At 54.5% G+C, this 19,446-nt stretch overlaps 2 protein-coding genes across 5 annotated transcripts in view; one reads left to right on the top strand and one right to left on the bottom strand.

Annotated features, from left to right (window-relative positions):
* The first annotated feature begins 195 nt into the window (after positions 1-195).
* NAGPA (N-acetylglucosamine-1-phosphodiester alpha-N-acetylglucosaminidase) lies at positions 196-8,805 on the top strand. 4 transcript variants are annotated; one of them, XM_057750801.1, is made up of 10 exons: positions 196-330; positions 431-886; positions 1,839-1,978; positions 2,935-3,043; positions 4,107-4,235; positions 4,719-4,924; positions 5,028-5,075; positions 6,382-6,513; positions 6,599-6,662; positions 8,017-8,805. In XM_057750801.1, the coding sequence occupies exons 1-10, from the start codon at positions 245-247 to the stop codon at positions 8,225-8,227; spliced, it is 1,581 nt and encodes a 526-aa protein (XP_057606784.1). In that variant the 5' UTR covers positions 196-244; the 3' UTR covers positions 8,228-8,805. The 4 variants fall into 4 exon arrangements, with proteins under 4 accessions (XP_057606784.1, XP_057606785.1, XP_057606787.1 ...); XM_057750802.1 differs by lacking the exon at positions 6,382-6,513; XM_057750804.1 differs by lacking the exons at positions 6,599-6,662; positions 8,017-8,805 and having other exon boundaries at positions 5,917-6,514.
* A 7,196-nt stretch (positions 8,806-16,001) lies between these two features.
* Positions 16,002-19,446, bottom strand: part of SEC14L5 (SEC14 like lipid binding 5) — a 37,399-nt gene continuing 33,954 nt past the window's right edge. Inside the window, 4 exon segments of the mRNA XM_057750799.1 lie at positions 16,002-16,110; positions 17,197-17,375; positions 18,363-18,590; positions 19,052-19,186. Of these exon segments, the coding sequence (XP_057606782.1) occupies positions 16,002-16,110; positions 17,197-17,375; positions 18,363-18,590; positions 19,052-19,186 (651 nt within the window).

Here is a 19,446-nt window from a genome sequence, read left to right as displayed (position 1 = left end):
AAGCCCACGCAAAGCAAAAAAGACCCAACACAGCCACTTAAATAAATAAATAAATAAATAAATAAATAAATAAATAAATAAATAAATTTTTTAAAACCACAGTATATTACAGGAAGCGACCTCGCGAGATCGGAAGAAGTATAAGCAATTCGGACGAAGTAAAAGCAATTCAGAGCTAAAAGCTGCCACCAGAAGTCCTGAGTCATGTGGGGTAAGCCCACGTGACCGGAGGCCCAAGTCCAACATGGCGGCCTCCATAGGTTGCTGCCTTCTCTTCCTCATTTCACTGCGCGGCTTCCTCGGTGAGGCTTCCGGAGACCTCGGCTCGGGGTGAGTACAGCTCCCGGGGGCAAGCCTTGTTGGTGGGGGTAGGGGGGTCCCCCAGCCCTGGGCACAGCACCCCGATATCACGTCTGCCCCATCCCCGCAGGGCCTCCCGCGACGACGACTTGCTGCTGCCTTACCCCCGCGCGCGCGCGCGCTTTGCCCGGGACTGCACAAGGGTGCGCACCGGCAGCCGCGAGCACGAGAGCTGGCCGGCTTCCCCCGCGACCCCTGGCACCCGCGGCCCCGCTGTGCGCACCTTCGTCTCCCACTTCTCAGAACGTGCGGTGGCCGGACACCTGACACGGGTCGCCGAGCCCCTGCGCACCTTCTCGGTGCTGGAGCCGGGCGGACCCGGCGGCTGCGCGTCGAGGCGCCGCTCCACCGTGGAGGAGACGGCGCGGGCGGCCGGCTGCAGCGTCGCCCAGAACGGCGGCTTCTTTCGCATGGCCACGGGCGAGTGCTTGGGGAACGTTGTGAGCGACGGGCGGCGGGTGAGCAGCGCCGGGGGGCTGCAGAACGCGCAGTTCGGGATCCGCCGCGACGGGACCCTGGTCACCGGGTGAGGAGGCAGGGAGTCCCGTAACTGTCTAGGGCAGGGGGCCTGAGAATTGAGGTGTAGCCGTGCCACCGTCTTCAAGTCCCCTAACCAAACTGAGCCTCCGTTTCCTCTTCTCCAAGTTGGGACAGTAATATCATCCTTATATAGTTTATTCATTTTCTAGTATCATGTAGCGCTTGTTTTGTGTAGGTCAGTGTGCTGCGCACGGGGGTATAGCTATGAACAAGCACACTTCTTTGTCTTCAAAAAAGGACACAACCCCCCCCCCCCATTACTAGGAACAATAAACAAAACACAGGGAGATGATAAATTCAAATTGTGTATGTGAAGTGAAGCAATGAACAGGTCAAACAGATTGTAAATCGAGTGTTGAGTTTAGGGAAGGTGAGCAAGAAAGACTTGTCTGAGAAGGTAACCTCTGAGTTGAGACATGACAGTCACAGGTCAGCCAGAGTCAGAACTGGCGGAAGAGCATTGCAGTCAGAAGGAACAGCAAGCGCTAAGGCTCAGAGGTGCAGAGGGTCTTAGTGTGTTGAGGAACTGAAAGAAGGAGCAAAGTATCAGAGGAGGACAGGACTGACTTTGGTTATTTAAAAGCTTAACCTGACTCTGCCAGACACTAGGCTGGTTGGGCCGTAGTAGTAGCAAGGAGGCCAATTAAGAGGCTGTTGCAGGCATCAGGTGGTAGTTTGGCTACGGTGACGGCCCAAGAGACTGAGGGCCATAGGTGGACTTGCAATCTGTTGGGGGTGGATGGTTGTTTCTGTTAAATGAAGTGTAGACTGGGATGTGCAGACTACTTGCAAAGATTGCTTTCAGAACCAGGCAGGTTCCTGGGCGTAAGGAGGAATCAAGTAGCCAGGCGGGGCTGGGCAGGTGGGGGGGCGGGGGTGGACCCTTACCCGCAGCTGTCACTGCTGTTGACTGAATCTCATGCCTTTCCTGTGTCCAGGTACCTGTCTGAAGAGGAGGTGCTGGACACTGAGAATCCGTTTGTGCAGCTGCTGAGTGGGGTTGTGTGGCTGATTCGCAATGGAAGCATCTACATCAACCAGAGTCAGGCAGCTGAGTGTGATGAGACACAGGAGACAGGTGGGGGAGGGGCATGGAGTACAATGAGACATGGGTGATGGGTAAGGGTGTTGGCAACAAGCCTCTTGAAAACCAGGACCAGCGGGGTGGCAGGGGAAGTCTTTCAGCAAGTACTATTCTAGGTATTGGGTGTCAGTGGTGATTAAGGCAGATAAGATCCCCACTTTGTGGAATATATAAGAAAGGAAATAGATATATAGTGTGCTAAAAAGAAGTGGTAAGTGCTGAGAAAGAAAAATTAAGTTGGAGGAAGGGAGCGATGGACCAGGGAATAGAGGAGTGTTCCTAAAATGTTCGTGGACCAGTATCACCCAGGAGCTTGTGAATGCAGAACTTCAGCCCCTACCCCTGTGCCTCAAAGCTACAGAATCAGAATCCTGGAAAGTGAGGCCCAAGAGTGTATTCTGAGGAGCAACCTGGGCAACGCTGATTGACACTTGATTTTGAGAACCACTGGGATGTGGAATACCAGGACAGAGAGGGTTCACCATGGCCTTGATGTGGAAACGAGCTATTTTAGACTGTGCAGTCAGGGAAGGCCTCATGGAGGAAGTGACTTAGATCAGACGGAGCAAGCCATGGGAAGAGCTGGGGAGAAGCACAGTCAAGCCAGAAGGAACAGAAAGTGGCTGCAGGGTGTTGAGAGCGGGGAGATGAGATAGGAAAAGCAGGCCAGGGAGGTCATGCCAGGCCTTGGTAAGGCATTTGAATTTTGTTTTAAGGACAGTGGAGGCTGTTGGAGTGTTTTCACCTGGAGGTTGACCTTACTTGATTTACACTGAAGAACAGCTCTTTGGCTACTCTCTGGAGACTGGCTGGGGTGGGGCGGGGGGAGGCAGACGCTGCATGCATAGTCTCGGAGCTGGAGAATGATGTTGGGTGGGCAAGAAGTGGCAGGCAGTGTCCAGAGGGCCTCCCGAAGGGCCAGGAGATCAGCCAGGCTGCCTCTCCTTCAGGTTCATTCAGCAAATTTGTGAACGTGATGTCAGCCAGGACGGCCGTGGGCCATGACCGGAAGGGGCAGCTGGTGCTCTTCCACGTGGATGGGCAGACGGAGCAGCGGGGGTGAGTGCTGTGGGCTGGGGCCTCTGGGCCTGGGCTGAGTCCTGCTCTGGGAACTTCAGCCCACCAGCAGCTGCCCTTCTGACTCTCAGCTGTTCCCCGGGGACGTTCACACCTATCTGTCCTGTCTTCCCACCAGCAGAGGGTCCCTAGTTCTGCCCTACTTCTAAAAACTCAGCATCTTCCATACACTTGCTCTTACTTTCCCCAGCTTAGAGCCTCATCTCTCCTGAGTTCTGATTGGGGTGAAAGGAAATTATCAAGAGTTAGCCAAGAGTAGACCTTGGTTCCAATTCCAGCTCAGCCATCTGCTATCTCTGTGGCCATAGACAAGTTATTTGACCTCACTGAGGTTTCCTCCTCTGTAAAGTGAGTGTGGTAGTCTGCTGTTGCTGTGTAACAAATTAGCACAGGCAGCACTGATTTGTTAGATCATAGTTCTGTAGGTCAGGAGTCGGAGGGGAGGAGGGGGAGGCTCAACTGAGTTCTCTATTCAGGGTGTCCCAGAGACAAAATCCAGCTGTTGGCCAGGCAGGGTGCTTATCTGGAGCTCCTGGGGAAGAATCCTTTTCCCAGCTCATTCAGGTTGTTGGCAGAATACAGTTCCTTGGAGTTGTAGGACTGAGATCTTTGTGTCATGGGGGCCTCTCCACTTATGAGGCCGCCCACATTTCTTCTTACATATACCCACCTCTTGTGTATCTTCAAGCTGCAAAGGTGTGTCAAATCCATCTCATCCCCTTGTATTTCCAGTCCCACTTCCTCTTCTGCTTCAGCCAGAAAAAGCTCTTTGCTTTTAAGGGCTCTGGTGATTCCGTTGAGACCACCCAGATAATCCAGGACAGTGTCCCCACTTGTAGACAGCTGTGCCCTATCATAACATGATCACGAGAGTAATCTCTCATTATAGTCATAGCTTCCAGGGATTGGGACAGGACACCTTTGGGGGGCCACTTAGAAATTTGCCTGCCATAGCGGGTGTGTGATACTGTCCACTGTGGAGAGTAAGATGCATTAACTTGGAAACAGCCATGGCATGGTCAACAGCACTGGTCTTGTGCTACAGCATTAACCTGTGGGAGATGGCAGAGTTCCTGCTGAAACAGGACGTGGTCAACGCCATCAACCTGGACGGAGGGGGTTCCGCCACCTTCGTGCTCAATGGGACCTTAGCCAGTTACCCATCTGATCACTGGTAAGCATACCAGATCTTCCTTGTTGAGGTCCAAGGCCAGGCCTGTCCCCGACTGTCTCATTCAACAAGAATTGAGTGCCTAGTATATGTCAGGCTCTGGGGATTCAGCAGAGAGCAGGGGGAACTGAGAGCTCTGCTTCTCACTGCTTACAGGAAGTAGTGTATGTAGTGTACCAGCACTGCCCAGGCCGATGGAAGTGGGGGGTGATTGGTCAGGAAAGGCCTGAGGATAGTGAAGCATGAGCTGGAGGATGAGGAGGTGGCTAGGCGGGAGTGGGGAGAGCCTTCTGGGCACAGAACAGCATGTGCAAAGGCCCTGGAGTGGAAGGGATCATTGGGGGGTGGGAAGAACCTATAAGAGGCTGGAGAAGGGACAGTGAAAAGAGGCAGGGAGAGGCAGCCGTTAGGGGCTGCATCGGGTGGTTTTGGGGGGTTGCTGGGTGGCCAGCACTTCAGCCTCTCTTCACTCCTGTCCCCCTGCAGCCAGGACAACATGTGGCGCTGTGCCCGCCACGTGTCCACTGTGGTATGTGTGCACGAGCCCCACTGCCAGCCGCCTGACTGCAGCGGCCACGGGACCTGCGTGGAGGGGCGCTGCCAGTGCATGGGGCACTTCTGGCGGGGCACCGCCTGTGACGAGCTGGACTGCGGCCCCGCCAATTGCAGTCAGCACGGGCTGTGCACGGAGAGTGAGTGGGGCTCTGCGGGAGGCAGCTCCAGCCTGGGCTCCCCGCTCTTGCTGCCCCAGCCCTGCTGGGCCCTCACCTGGCCTTCTCGGTCTTGTCTTGGCAGCCGGCTGCCGCTGCGAAGCTGGATGGACAGGGTCCAACTGCAGTGAAGGTAAAAGCCACCAGGCCTGCCTCCTCCCTGGCCCCCCCCCAGGCACACGGGAGAGGGTGAGCCTGGCAGCTGCGAGCCTCAGCTGCCTTTATTCCCACCTCCTGGTCTGCAAGTCGCTTCTCTCTCGTCTCACGTTTTTGCCTCACGTGTAAATCACTGTATTAGTGTCCTAGGGCTGCTGCAACAGATTCCACAAACTCGGGCTTAAAACAACAATACTTTATTCTCTCACAGCTCTGGAGGCCAGAACTCCACGATCAAGGGGTCTGCAGGGCTGCACTGGCTCTGAAAGGCCTGGGGGAGGATGCTTCTTGCCTCTTCCAGCTTCTGGTGGCCCCAGGCATTCCTTGGCTGTGGCTGCATCACCCCAGTCTCTGCCTCTGACTTCACAGGCGCAGCCTTCTCCATATCTTGTCCAGTCTCCTTCCCTGTTCTCTTACAAGGACCCGAGGCCACTGGATTTGGGTCCACCTTAAATTCAGGATGTTCTCATTTCGAGATCCTTAATTTAATTGCATCTGCAAAGACTATTTCCAAATAAGCTCACATTCACAGGTTCTGGGGATTAGAACGTGTCTTTGGGAGGACAGTTCAATGCAGTATAACCATCCACATTTTAAATCCTTAGTGGCTTTCTTTGGCTCTGAGTGAAAAATCCGAACTCCTCAGCATGACATGCCAGTCCCCGCTCTCTGAGCCTCAATGTCAGGTCCTCACAGGCCTCCCCACCCCACCCCCTCAGTGCTTTGCTGCTGCCATCCTTGGTCCCATCCCTCTAGCATGTGTCCTCCCTTGTCCTTTGACACCTGCTTTCTGGCGTGCTGGCTGCCTGCCCTCCTAGACCAGAAGCTCCATGAGGTCACAGCCTCAGGGCCTGCCACGTACCAAGTTCTCCAGAACTATCTGTTGGAAGAACATGTGAACCTACAGGGCCACTTGGGGTGATGGAGATGCATTTGCAATCTTGTTGGCCCCAGCCTGGGGTAGCAGGGGCAGGACCAGACTTTGCAAAGACCCCGCTTCCCCCATCCCAGCTTGCACCAACGGCTCCTTCGGGTAGGACTGTGCCAAGAGGTGTCAGTGTCATAATGGAGCCACCTGTGACCCAGTGCGGGGGACCTGCACCTGTACCCCTGGCTTCCCTGGAGACAGGTGCTGGAAGGGCCCCTGAATCAGCCAGGAGGGAGCCCCGTCCAGGGGGTGCTTCTGCTCCAGCCCACCTCTGCACACACCTGGGGCCCATCCTGGCAGTGCAGAGAGGTCCTGCCACCAAGGCCTCCACCTCTGTCCTGGCACCTCCCTGCAGAGTGTCCCCTCGGCTGGTATGGGCCAGGCTGCCAGAGTCCTTGCAAGTGTGAGCACCAGTGTCCCTGTGACCCTCAGACCGGCAACTGCAGCCTCACCTTGTCACCCACCCTGAACAGCATCCTCTCCCAAGGTACGGCCCCTCCTAGGCCCCCCAGGGGCAGCAGGGGACAGACCCCTCCTCTCCCAGCCTTCAGCCTCTCCCTGGCATCTTGCAGTGAAGCAGTGTCTCCCGCCACCTGAGGACACCCTGCAGGCAGGAGAACTCTCCCTTTTCACCAGGTAGGTTCTTTGACAGAAGCTGGGGCAGGGGTGGGAGGAATCGCCCCCCCGCCTTTGAGGCATGGCAGCTGGGCATCCAGGTGACATCATTCTCCAACACAAGCGCAGGGAGAGTCCCAGCTGATGCTCTCAGCCACCTGGGCTGTCCAGGGAGATGCTGAGAAGGACCCCGGCCACCACCCGTAATGGAGCTGAGGGGGACAGGGCCAGGGCTTTTTTTCTCAGATTCCGGTGCAGAAGCATGACACCCTGAGCAGTTGATGCTGTTTTTCTGGCACCCAGGGGTGTTCATGCCTCATGTTGGGTCTTTATTTTCTAGTGCAGGGGGTCTTCAAATTGACCTCCAGGAGCTGGGGTCAAGAACCAATGCTGTCCGTCCAGGAGCCCCATTTCAGGATCCTCTCTTATGGTTCTCACCTCCCATAGCCCAAGTGCCTGGCCCCACCCCCTCAAGGTGGGAAGCAGGTGTAGGTGTGAATGAAAAGCCCCTTGGCCTTGTCCTGGAAGCAGCACCTGGGAACTCATTGCAAACGTGCATCCCAGGCCACTCCTGGAGGTCCTGACCCCGTAAGTTGGGTGAGGCCCGGAGGAAAATCCTGGAAGTGTGCTGGGAGATGCACCAGAGCGGGGACAGTGGCTCCCAGGAGCGCCGCACCCCAAGCTCAGGCTCCTCTGGTGTGAGACCACGTGGTCCTGCAGTGAGGGAAGGAGAGCTATGGGGGGCTGAGGGCCACAGCTGCAGGCCCCGCCCCCCCGGGCGATCTGCTTACCTCTGCTTTGGCATTGAGGGCTTCAGACAAAGACTCACGTGAAGGAAAAAAGATCACCGAAGGACCCCACCCATCCCCGCCAGCTCCCTGCCTGGGAGGAAGGGGTGCGGGTCCTCCCTGCTCTGTCTGCCTTGAGGACTGTAGACAGCCTGGGCTCTGTTGTCAATATCCCCAGGAGCACAGGCTGCAAACAGCTGCCTCCCGGGGCAGATAAGTCCCGGGCTGTATTTTATGTGACCTGTACCATTGAAGTTAATACTTATTAGCAACATCCGAAACTCGGTAACACTCACATCTGTTTTTTTCATGGCTTCTCTTGAAATATCAGGAGATGTGGCAGCACCAGCCTTTGTCTCACATAACAACTGTCCCTGCTGCTCCCGAGCACACGTGGAGTGTGCCCCCAGCCCCACTAGGCCCATTTGCTCCGCAGCAGTCCCTGCGTGGTCCCTGAAGGCTCCCAACCCTGTGCCCCTGTTCTGGGAGGAGGAGCGAAGTGAGGGGAGGGAGGGAGCCGCTCCAGCACTGCCCCAGCCCCAATCGCCCAACAACGTCCCCATTCAGGGTTTCTCTCCTGCCCTCAGGACCACCTGGCTGGCCATCACCTTGGCCCTGGTTTTCCTTCTGCTGATCAGCACGGTGGCGAATGTGTCCTTACTCCTCGGGTCAAGGGCAGCGCGGAGCCGGCACCTGGATGGGGTCTACGTCTACCACCCACTGCAGGAGGTGAATGGGGAGCTCCTGGCGGCTGAGAAGGAGCAACCAGTTGACACTTGTAACCCCTTCAAGGACTGAAGCTTCCAGCTGCTTGTCATGACCTGTTCTGGAGGCTCATTTCCACGAGCTCTGGCTTCTGTAGGGGAAATTCCAAGGCCAGTGACCATCTGGGTGGTCTCGACCTGCCTGCCAAGCCAGGCTTCTGACAGCACCTGTGCCTCAGCCCCTCACCTGGCCACCTGCCATGGTGCCTGCAACCCTAGCAATACACCGCACCCCAGAGGAACTCTGCCTCCTTCCCCGCCTGCCTGTGTCTGCTGCTCACGTGGCCTGTCCCCCGAGGGCCTGCCCCGCTGCTTCCAAGGAGCCTCCGGCCTGCTAGGGCAGGTGCCGCTAGCGAATGGAACACATGTTGACCAAACCGAGGTCATATGGCAGGGTCCAGCCAGCCCCCTCGGACGGGGTGGATTAAAGAGATGGTGGCCACATCACGGGACCCTTTTTTACAGACCTTATCACTGAACTTGCCAACTAGAATTCTATTTCCTGTCACAGGAAGCTCCTTAGACGGGAGGAGGGGTGAAATCATGTTTACAGCTTCTCTATTTTGTCCTGCTGCCAAGAGGGTTTTTCTACCACTTGAATAAATTGATATAATAAAAGGACCCCTGGAGCGGCATCTGAATTCAGAATCATGGGCTTGAGGGGCTCTTAGGTCTTGACGGGTGGGGCTGCTTAACCTGAGTCAGGGGCACGTCCCAGCTCCCTAATTTTTTTTTTTTTGGGCTGTGCGGCGAGGCATCTCAGTTCCCCAACCAGGAATTGAACCTGGGCCACTGCAGTGAAAGCACTGAGTCCTAACCATTGGACCTCCAGGGAATTCACAACGGGTTCTCGCTTTAAAGTGTACTTGAATCACCTGGAAGAGCTCGTTAAAAATGCAGATTCTGACCTAGGGTGGAGCCCAAGAATCTGCAGGTCTCATCAAGTTCCCAGGTGATGGCTGCAGGCGTCTGGACCGCACTTTAAAAGGGAAAAGTTTAGTCCCCACTGTAGAATTTAATTCTTAGTAGAATTTAAATTCTTAGTAGAATTTAAATTAGTTGCCAGTGCTTAAAAGTCAAGAGATTAACAACTCCAGATTTCTGGTTTCTCTTTAAAAGAGAGAGAGAGAGCTCAAAGCCCCAGCTGATGCCCTCATGCTGCAACAAGGCAGCAATGACTTAGCTGAGAGTGGCCGGTCCCTGTCTGGGTCTGTCCTCTCCAGCTCATCGCAGTCCCAGCAGTTGGCTTCCCTCACGTGTGACCTGCATCCCTGTGAGTATTAGAGTTTGTAACTTGTGGCCTTGAAGGGTCTTTAGGAAGTGCCTGGGAATACCCTGCCCCGTGAATATAAATCACATTGTGTGCCTAGCAGCTCTTGCAGGAGGGGAGGTGGAGGAGGTGCTGCTGCTTCTCCAGCAGGTCCTCAAATAGATCCATGCATGTGATGGACTGAATGTTTGCATTCCCCCAAGGTTTGTGTGTTGAAGCCCTAACCCCCAATGTGATGGAGGTGGGAACTTTGGTTCTTTAAATTAGGTTTAGATGAGGTCATGAGGGTGGTGCCCTTATAAGAAGAGGAGGAGACAGGAGAGCACCCTCTCCACGCACACACAAGGACGGGGCCATGTAGACACATGGCAAGAGGGTGGCCTACAAGCCAGGGAGTGGGTCCTCACCAAGAATGGAATCTGCCTGCACCTTGATCTTGGACTGTAACTGTAGTGGTTACCTAATGCTGCATAACAAACCAGCCCCAAACTGGTGGCTTAAAACAACCAGTCATTGCTTTTCATGAGAAATAATTGTTTCTTGTGCTTCTAGGCTCAGCTGGGTGATTCTGCTGATCTGGGCTAAGATCAGCGAGTCCACCTGGCCTTGCTCATGTGCTTGCCATCAGCTAATGGGCCAGCTGGGGCCTGGTCTGGGGTGGCCACAGCTGAGGATGTAGCTCTGGTCCATGTGGTGTCATCCTCCAGGAGGCTGGCCCAGGCTTGGGATCCAGGTGGAGACAGGGATCCAGGGAGAGAAGATGTGAGGCCTCTTGAAGCTTCACCCCTTGATGAAAAGCTGCCACGAGCCTCTCTCATGTTGCCTTTAGGTAATACCTCTCTCCCAGTCTCCATCCTTGTGGTTCAGCTGGCACCACTGCCTCCCTCCAAGTCCTCGGTGGCCTCAGTGAATGGTTCAGAGATAGATAGGCATCTGTCCCAGTTGGCCAGTCAGAGACCACCCTGGAACTTCTGCTGGAAGTGGGGGTGAGAAGCTCTGCTGGGATTGTCCAGCATCCAGGTTGTGGGCCATGTGGAGGAAAGTGATGGCAACGTGGAGAAGAACCCAACCAAGAAAGGAGGGTGTTGTTTGAGCTCCTGGATCCAGCTATACCTGAAGCTTGTAGATCGTTCTTGGACTTACCAATTATGTGGACCAGTAAATCCCCATTGTGCTTGAGGGAGTTTGTGTTGGATCTTGGGGTCTCTGGCAACCCAAAGAGTCTGAAACTCATGCTATGCCACTGCAGCAGGGGCACATTTTGGACTTAGGCATTTGCAGAGCTTAGATGGGACATGGAGCAGGAGGCAGAAAAGTGTCTGAGATTCCAGTGCCTACCTGGGTGTTGGGGGGACACCTGTGACACAAATATACAGGAGCCTAAGTCATCAGTATTGCTGGTCGGGGGTTAACATGGACTAGTTATGGCAGTGCAAGTGTCCCCTCCCCACCTGGTCGGAGTGACAGAAGACCCCTGGGCACAGAATGTGGACTAGAAGTCCTAGGGGCCTGACTTGGAACCCCAAGAGTTCTGTGTGTTGGGCAGTTGCCATGGTGACGTGTCTCAGCTGCTAGGCTGCTCCTTATACAATTTTAGCATCTGGAAAGACCCTAGAAAAAGATTCCAATCCTGGAATCAGTGGGTGGGCTCAGTGGCCCTGAAATGGAAACGGGATTCAAGTGTGATGCCACAGCTTTCAGCGGGTTCTTGAAGGGTCCATGTCCTGGCCCCAGACCTCTTAGGGATTTCAAATTGTGCTTTTGGGGACCCACATTTCTCAGCAGTGCCTTGGTGGGATCTGAAGGGAGGGCGGAGGAAATGGCCTGGGGAGAAGTTTGAGAGCCACCCAACACCTTTCCTTCCAGATCTTTCCAGCTCTTTTTCCAGGCTCTGCCCAAAATCCCAGAAGAGCCACTTACACTCTGAGATCTGGCTCCTCTGCAGAGGCCCCTGGCCTCAGAGGAAGAATTGGACTCAGAGGAAGCCTTTGGGCCACAGGGAAGCCAGGTGTGTTGTGTTCTGCCCTCTCTGGACTGAAACCCCAAGGGGCCTCCTGGAAAGAGACAGACGTCAGCAGTGCCTGCGGCTCAGACCTGACCCCAGCTCACCTGCCCCAGGGAGCTCTTTCTCAGCACCCACCACACACAGAGGTAGATGTTTGTTCCTCCAAGAGTCCCGGCCCACAGCTCCAGGGCGGCGTGTGAAAAGCAGCAGCAGGTGCTTTCTCTCCCGGGGGCCCTAATGCAGCCTCAGGAACCACACCTCCTCTGCTCCCCCATCTGACGACCCTAGGCCTCCTGCCCCCAAATAAGGGATGCTTTCAGTGGTTAGGACTCAGCACACTGCTGGCGGCATGGGTTCAGTTCCTGGTTGGGGAACTAAGATCCCACAAGCTGCATAGCTGCGGCCAAAAAAAAAAAAAAAAAAAAAAAAACGGAATCTCATGCCGCCTGTGTCTCGGGGCGCTTGCAGGAAGGACAGAGGCCACCCCAGACAGGCCCCCGCCCCTTCTGATGTCAGGACTTCGCTGTCCTCTGATGCAACTCTGGGACTTGGGTAAAGCCAGGGGAGAGGGCAGAGTGGCCCAGGAAGATGGACAGCAGGGCCTTCTTTACCTGGATACCTGGCAGGTAGAATCCAGGGGTCCACCCCCGAGACTTGGTGTTGGCAGCACTGAGTGGGGGCCAGAGGCCCGCGTTTAATACACTGAGAGACCACACATGTGCCTGTTCATGCACTGTGTGCATGTGTAGTGGGTTGAATAGTATTGCCCCAGAATTCGTGTCCACCCAGGACCTTAGATTATGACCTTGCGTGGAAGTAGCATCCTTGCCAGTGTAATTGGTTAAGGATCTTGAGATGAAATCATCCTGGATTTAGTGGGCCCTAAATCCAATGACTGGTATTCTTATATAAGAGAAGACACCCAGAGGAGAAGGCAGTGCAAAGACAGAGGCAGAGACTGGAGTGATGGGGCCACAAGCCCAGGAATACCAGGAGCCACCCGAAGCTGGAAGAGGCAGGAAGGATCCTCCCCTAGAGCCTCAGGAGGGAACACGACCCTGCCAACACCTTCATCTCAGACTCCTGGCCTCCAGACTGTAAGAGCATCAATTTCTATTGTTTTAAGCTTCCAATTTTGTGGTAATTTGGTATGGCAGCCCTAGGAAACTAATACATCTGTGCTTTATATATTAAAAATGTGATTTTTTTGTGCCCCCCTCTCCCCTCAAGAACCAATCTGCAACTCCTTCAGGGTGATGTCACCCCTGTTGAACATGGTCTTGAGTCTTTTAAACAACAGCTGAGTAATTCTTGAACAAACCCAGGGAAAGCTCCAGGGTTCTAGGAAGTAGACAAAGAGGTATATCCAAATCTAAAACATTTAATGCTTCTGGTTGGAGCAAACGGTCAGGTGAACAAGAAACATCATGTTTTTCTGGCTGAAACAGACTGTGTGATCAAGTCATTTTACAGAGGGGGAGATTCCAGATGCAGGGTAGGGGAAAAAGTCTCAGCCTGTGGGGAGAACATCCCGTAGCTGGTTGAGGGAAACACCACTCAGAATGATGCTCTTACAGATGAGTGGATGTGTCCAGAGAATGCAAGCAGTTTCTTAAAAGGGAAAGTCAGAGGAAAATAGTATCCCAACCCCCCACTTTTCTCTGGATGCACAGTGTGTAAAACAGTGACAGACGTCCCCACAGGAAGAAGTCTGGTGTCTTTGGATGAGAAGCATTAAACAATCAGAATAACCACTGACTTTTATCAAGAGCTTTCCGTGTGCCAGGCTGAGGACTTTATAGCCACTCTTGTTTTGTCCCACTACAACCCAGTGAATGAGGTAGGCATTGCTATCCCCATTTTACAGATGAGGATATTGAGGCACAGAGAGGTTAAGTCACCTGCTGGATGTCACACAGCTAGTGAAAGGATGACTGGGGCTTGAACCCCTCCTTGTCTAAATTTTAAGACCCAGGCTCCTAAACCCAGTGCCTGGGCAGGTCCTACTGCTAATGGGTCACTTCTGCCCTGGCCACAACATGCTAATGAACAAGATGGAGAAAGAAGCCAAGGAGCATCTAGCCCTGGGGTTGGGGAAAATTTAGAAGCCAAAAGCTCGGCAGCCCTTCCTTGGATTTTTAATCCCAAGCCTCCCAAATGTTAGAGGAATGGCTATTGATTGATGATGCTCCAACATGGGCCCTGGGGACCACCAGCACAGGAGGAGAACAGTAGCAGATGCCTCTGTGGTCACCTGCTGCTCCTGTGGCCCAGATCCCTTTGACCATTGGGTGACTGGCCTTCCCCCACGCCACTGTTGCTTCTGGAGGGCATGTCGATCACAGGGCCCCCATCCCCTTGGCCAGTATGTCCACAGGAGTGAGCACATGACTTGCCCAAGGCCTGTCAGAGCCTTCTCTGGGATTTGAGATGGAAAGAGTGTCTTTCTGCCTTAGAGGTTGAGAGCCCTGTGGTTGTAGGCTGGGGGCTGCTGGCAGCCACCATCTTCTCCAGGTGGAGGAGAGGACAGGCCAGCATGCAAAGTGATGCAGAGCCAAGAGGCCTGGATGAGGCTAAGGATTAGCACATGAGCCTGAGGACATGGGGCTCCTGGATGCAGCCATACCTGAAACAATCCCTACCCTCGGCCATCCCAGTTACAGGAGCCAGGGAATTCCCTTTGTTGCTTAAGCCTGGTTGAGGTGGGACTTTCCTGAGGGAGATAGGGGAGAGAACGCTCTCAAAAGGAGAAGGCTGAGGCTCCTTATCACTGCTGTTAAGTCTGGACTGCTGATAGCCAACCTTCCTTTCTGGAATCGGCAGATCCAAGTTGTTAAAACCCATTTATGACCCCAAGCCAAGGGAAGGCTTATCAAATCCTTCACTGGGTGCTAGTCCTAGACAATAAGTGTGCAGGGTGTACCAGAGCAGCTGACCCCAAAATTCTCCTAGTTTGTAGAGACAAGCTAGAAATTCACCTAAAGATAGTTGAAAATATCGCAAATTTCTCCCAGCGATAAATGCCTGGTGACATGAGAGCAATTAGTTTTGAGAATGTCTCCAATCATCCTCCCTCTCTCTCTCCCTCATGCATGTACCACACACATCTTAATGAAGAATGCAGAGCTTGGGATTTTGTTCCTGTAGCTGAGAAGTGAACTGAAAACCATAGAGGTGGGTGAGGCTCCCTCCCTACTGGGAGAAGGGTCTCTGGGACACCTTCTTCCCTCTGGTCCAGGTTTGAGGTTGAGGGTGGCATGGAAGTAGGTCCTTGCCCCGTCATGCCGAGCTTGCGTGGGGGTGACATTCCTGTGGTTGTGAACCCGTCCTTTGACGGTGGGTGTCGGCCAGAGACGACCCCAGCTGTAATCAAGGCTATGAGATGAGAGTAACTGAGCCTCTCCACAGCTGTGTAGCCTTTACCCAGCAATAGTGGCTCTGTTTTGCCAACACTCTTATATGCCTAAGGGAAGCCAGAAATCCTGATTTCTGTGTGAAATGCCCCAAGTTTTAAACCTTTTGTTTAGGAAAAAAAAAAAAAACTAAAGGCAGGCCAGATCAGACTGCAGGCTGCCTGCGGTGACCTCTGACCTGTTGCCTTTTTGGAGGCCCAGGAAATGAAAGGAAAAATGTCCTCAGGCCCCAAGGAGACCCACACTCCTCTCATACAGGAACTCAGTGAAAGTCTTTCAATATTGGAGCTTGTTCTGGGGGTCAGATTTGCCCCAGGGCAGCTGCAACAAAGTCATAGCCCCAACTCCACAGGGGAGTCCTGATGACAGGTTGAGAGCCTGGATCCAACCTTACCTGAAGCAAGACCTCCTACACTGGCCAGCTACATGCACCCATGAATGGTCACCCTCTTTTGTTTAAAACACTGAGCAGTGACTTACACCCAGAAAAAGTCACAGTTAAACAGATTCCCAGTAGAGAAGGGGATCTTCAGAAAGTATAAAGACAGCCACAGCTGCTTCATCCCTGCCTGGAACTCAGCAGAAACGCTGGGCCTTCCCACCCTCTTCAAGTCAGGGGTGGTCAGGGTTAGGCCTTCCCAGCCACATGCTGGGAAAATGAATTTCAAGTCCAGGGTGGGCGGCTCCCCCATAGAAAGAGGAGCCTGTAACTCGTGTAACTGCTCACTAGCACATCGTGGGACCCAGGGCATTGCTACGGGTTTAGATGGTATGGTGAACACCCAACATTTCTGCTTCTTTTAGGGGGGAACCCCAATAGTCTTAGAAGGCCCCTGAGAAGGAGACCACCCCAGGGAAGCAGAACCAGAGTTGGGGGACACTGAGCCTGATGACATCCCTGAGCCCCCAGAGCTGTACGTAGTCTGCCCACCCCTTGGCTTTTCATACACTAAACCCCTTGGAGATGATTCTGTCCTCGCCACCTTAAGAGTCCACGGGCCCCAGACACCCCAACTCTGGTTGTGTCTAGACCCAAGGCTGCAGACCACGTGGTCCCAGTTCTCATGGACACTTGTGGATGTGGGAGGAGAGCAGGCTGCCCTGCAGGGCTCTGTCCCGGCTATCTGGAGACCAGGGAGCTGCTGTGGGACTGGCTGGAGGAGGAGGAGGTGGTGGCGCTGAGCTGGGAGAAGCGGCTGGTGCAGGATTCCAGGCTGGACATGGAGCCCCTGGGGAGGAAGGACACACACGTTGCCCTCTGGTGGTGACACAGCCCTGGGGCCACGTGCAGCAGTGGAAAAGCTGGTGATGCTGCAGGTGAGGTCCCGGGGGCTCTTTCCACAAGGCTGGTAACCACCCCAGGCGCAGAGGGCAAGTGCAGAGGGAAAACAAGTGAAGCTGTGATGAGAAACATAGCCCTGCCCATTTCCCTGCAGCCCCTTCCCCTCAAGCAGAGCCCACGTCCTCCGCAGTGAAAGCGCGGAGTCCTAACCACTGGACTGCCAGGGAATTCCCAGGCCCAGCATTTCTTGTGCCAGCTGCCTGTGCCCCTAGGATCCCTGAGCTCTGCCTTGGATGTGGGTCCAGACCCGACACCCTCTTGGAGCCTCAAGTTTACTCATTGGTAAAGAATTTAAAGCATCATTTTTAGAGGAAACCAACACAGATACAACACATTTGTTTTTAGAAGCTAAAACACAAGGTCTGGAAGAAACCACTGTTGAGTGTTCTCTATATGCTCAGGTGAAGGGCAGGCTTCCCCCAACCATCTCATCCTCAGGACAACCCCATGACATAGGGCTCCAGTGGTCCCCTTTAACGGTTAGGACTCAGAGAGGTAAAGTGACTTGTACCTGAGGTCACAGAGCAACCAGGAAGTACTGGAGGTCTTAAGCACTGCACTTCCCTGTCTCTCTGACAGCAACACTTGGGGAGAGTTGTCTGCGAGGCATTATTCTAGAATGTTCTAGAGCAGTCCAAACCCAGTCTTATGGAATTCTAGGAGGGAGGGGAGGTACAAATAGGAGGGCTCAGGCTCCCCTCCTCCCCCCACCAATCAATCTGGTATTTTGGGTTTCTTGTCCAGGGTTTTATTTGAAGGGAAGTTTCTGCAGCTGAGGCTGAAGCAGAATAGTGATCTGATCGCTCATGATGAGCTGAGCCACTGGAAAGTTTAACAAAACCCGTGCCGGGGCCCCACCCCTGGAGAAGCTCAAGGGCAAGCAGAGGAGGTGAGTCCAGCGCCCCCATCTCAGGAGGAAGGGCCTCAGGTGTCTGTGAGCCTGGCCTGGAGGGGAGTCCGGGGCCCCTCATACCTGAAATCTGCGGACGCCAGCACCTCGTAGTAATAGAGAAGTCTGCACCTGGGGCCAGGGCTGTGCAGGGCCGTCAGGACATCCTCCACGCCAGGGAGGCTGCAGGCCACGTGCCCAGGGGGGCTGTGCATTTGCCACTGGAGCAGGTAGACGCCAGGCCACTGGGTCACGTGGGAGCCCTGAAACACAGCAGCCGCGTCTGAGGCCCTGGTCCACCTGGGGACAGGAGCCCCTTTCTAAACCAGTCCACCAGCAAATCCTTCCTTTTGGGGTGTCCCAAAGTCTCGCTTGCTCCCCTCTGCTGTTACCCCATACCCTTGGCAGCTGAGAGCCTTCCTCTCAGTCTGGGGGGAGTCAAGGCCCAGGGGGTGCAGCTGCAGGACTACAGAGGTGTGATTTGGTTAAACACCTGGATTTTGTTGGGCTTTTGCAAATTGCGGAGATCTGGAGAGGGAGCTTAAAGGTGCTTATAGTTTGTTGAGGGCAGAGAGACAGTGAGAAGGGAGGGTGCTCGTTTTTATAAGAAGAGCAACTTTGGAAAAGGGCTGGGATGTTTGGTGGGACCCCAGGGCAGGGGTGCTGATGTGTGATGTGACAGCTGTCTGCTCAGTTCCCTTAGGAAACCTCCAGTAAGATATGCACTGCTCACCAGTGCATGCATGCGCGTGTGTGCGTGCGTGTATGCATGCATGTGTGTGTGTGTGTGTGTGTGTGTGTGTGTGTGTGTGTGTTTGGAGCTAGTGATGTTTGACCTGCAAGCGCCAGCCTCATGGAGAATGTGGGGTCAGCAGAGGTGGCTCATGTTCTGGTGACACATCCAAGTGCTGTTCCCAGACCTACAGTTTCTCTGCTGCGTGGGTTCTGAAACACGACGGTGCATCAGCAATCACTGGGAGAGGTGAGGGATGCGGACACCAGGCCCCAGGCCTAGAGGTTCTGAGGTGGCCATCCTGGCGTAGGACCCAGCAACCTGCATCTTTGACAAGAGTCTCAGGATTCTGAGGATGGGGTCCTGCCAGAATCTGTCTTTCTCCCCGACTGTCCCTCAGGGTCCCTGAGGCCAGGGACCATGTCTAGTTTGTCCACTGCTGTATCCCCAGAACTCTGGCATGCAGCAGACACTCAGTCCTGTGTGATGAATGAATAAATGAACCAAGAAAGAGAACCTGGATGCTCTCCCCTTCCCGGCAGATGAGGGGGGCCTCCACACGGCTGTATTCTGCACCCGGGGCCCAGCCTGTGTCTGTCAGCTGCCCGCTGGCCCTGGCCCCAGGCTCCTGGGGGCCCAGCTTGGGAGCCTGCTTGGTGTGGTACAGACTGAACACCACATCGCCTCGAAGGATGTCGAAGTCCCAGGTGATGACTGACTCCCTCTCCAGAATCTCCACTGTGACCTGTGTGGGAACAGGTGACAGGTGAGGTCTGAGAGTCCAGTCTGGGGGGGCTGGGATGGGGAGGTCAGCTGCAGGTGTGTGGGTGCCCACCCTGGTCTCCATTCCCCACCCCCCCCACCCCAAGTCCAAGAATTGCTCTGGACAAACAGACCCACCTCTGTCTGAAACGCCTGGGAGGTTCTACCCTGCTGCAGGGTGACCCACAGCCGATGACTGGCTGATGGGAGGGTACAAGAGGCTGGCCCCCTGCCATGCTCTCCCCACAGATCAGGCTGGACTAGACCATGGCTGAAACCGGGTCTTGACTAGCTTCTGCCCCCACCCTCCTTGCAGGTTTCTACTGAGCGCTCATCCTCTACAAATTGCTGGCACAAGAACCCTCATCACTGGCTCTGCTTTGGGGTCCCTGACCTAAGCCAACACCCAGCCCAGCAGGCCCTCCCAGGCCCGGACCCCAGCACCTCGTGGGGGGCCCCTCGGAGCACACTGGCCGACTGGTAGGTCTCTCTCCACTGTTGCAGCTGGTCTTCGTGCTCCTGATCCTCTTCTGTCAGATACAGACACTTGGGGACCAGCCCTCCTTCAGGGACATTACACTTAAGGACAAAGACACCAGTGACAGGGCCTAGCCAGGCCTGCTGACCCACAGAAAGGTGCTCTGTGACCCTTGAAACCACACATAACATGCATACACATCCTGACAATTAGAGAGACCTGGGTAAGCGTGACAAAATTCCTAGGAAACATCTTTTTGTACCCTGAAATCACGCAAGCTTGCTGTTTGAGATTTCTTTTGGAGAAGGGAAAGCACCTGCCGTCCCGCAGTCATGAGATAAGGGTCACCCCTGCCTACCAT

This window comes from Hippopotamus amphibius, chromosome 9, assembly GCF_030028045.1.
Source record: "Hippopotamus amphibius kiboko isolate mHipAmp2 chromosome 9, mHipAmp2.hap2, whole genome shotgun sequence".
Taxonomy (NCBI): Eukaryota; Metazoa; Chordata; class Mammalia; order Artiodactyla; family Hippopotamidae; genus Hippopotamus; species Hippopotamus amphibius.
The sequence above is the reverse complement of the archived record's forward strand: the minus strand, read 5'-3'. Positions and strand labels throughout refer to the sequence as shown.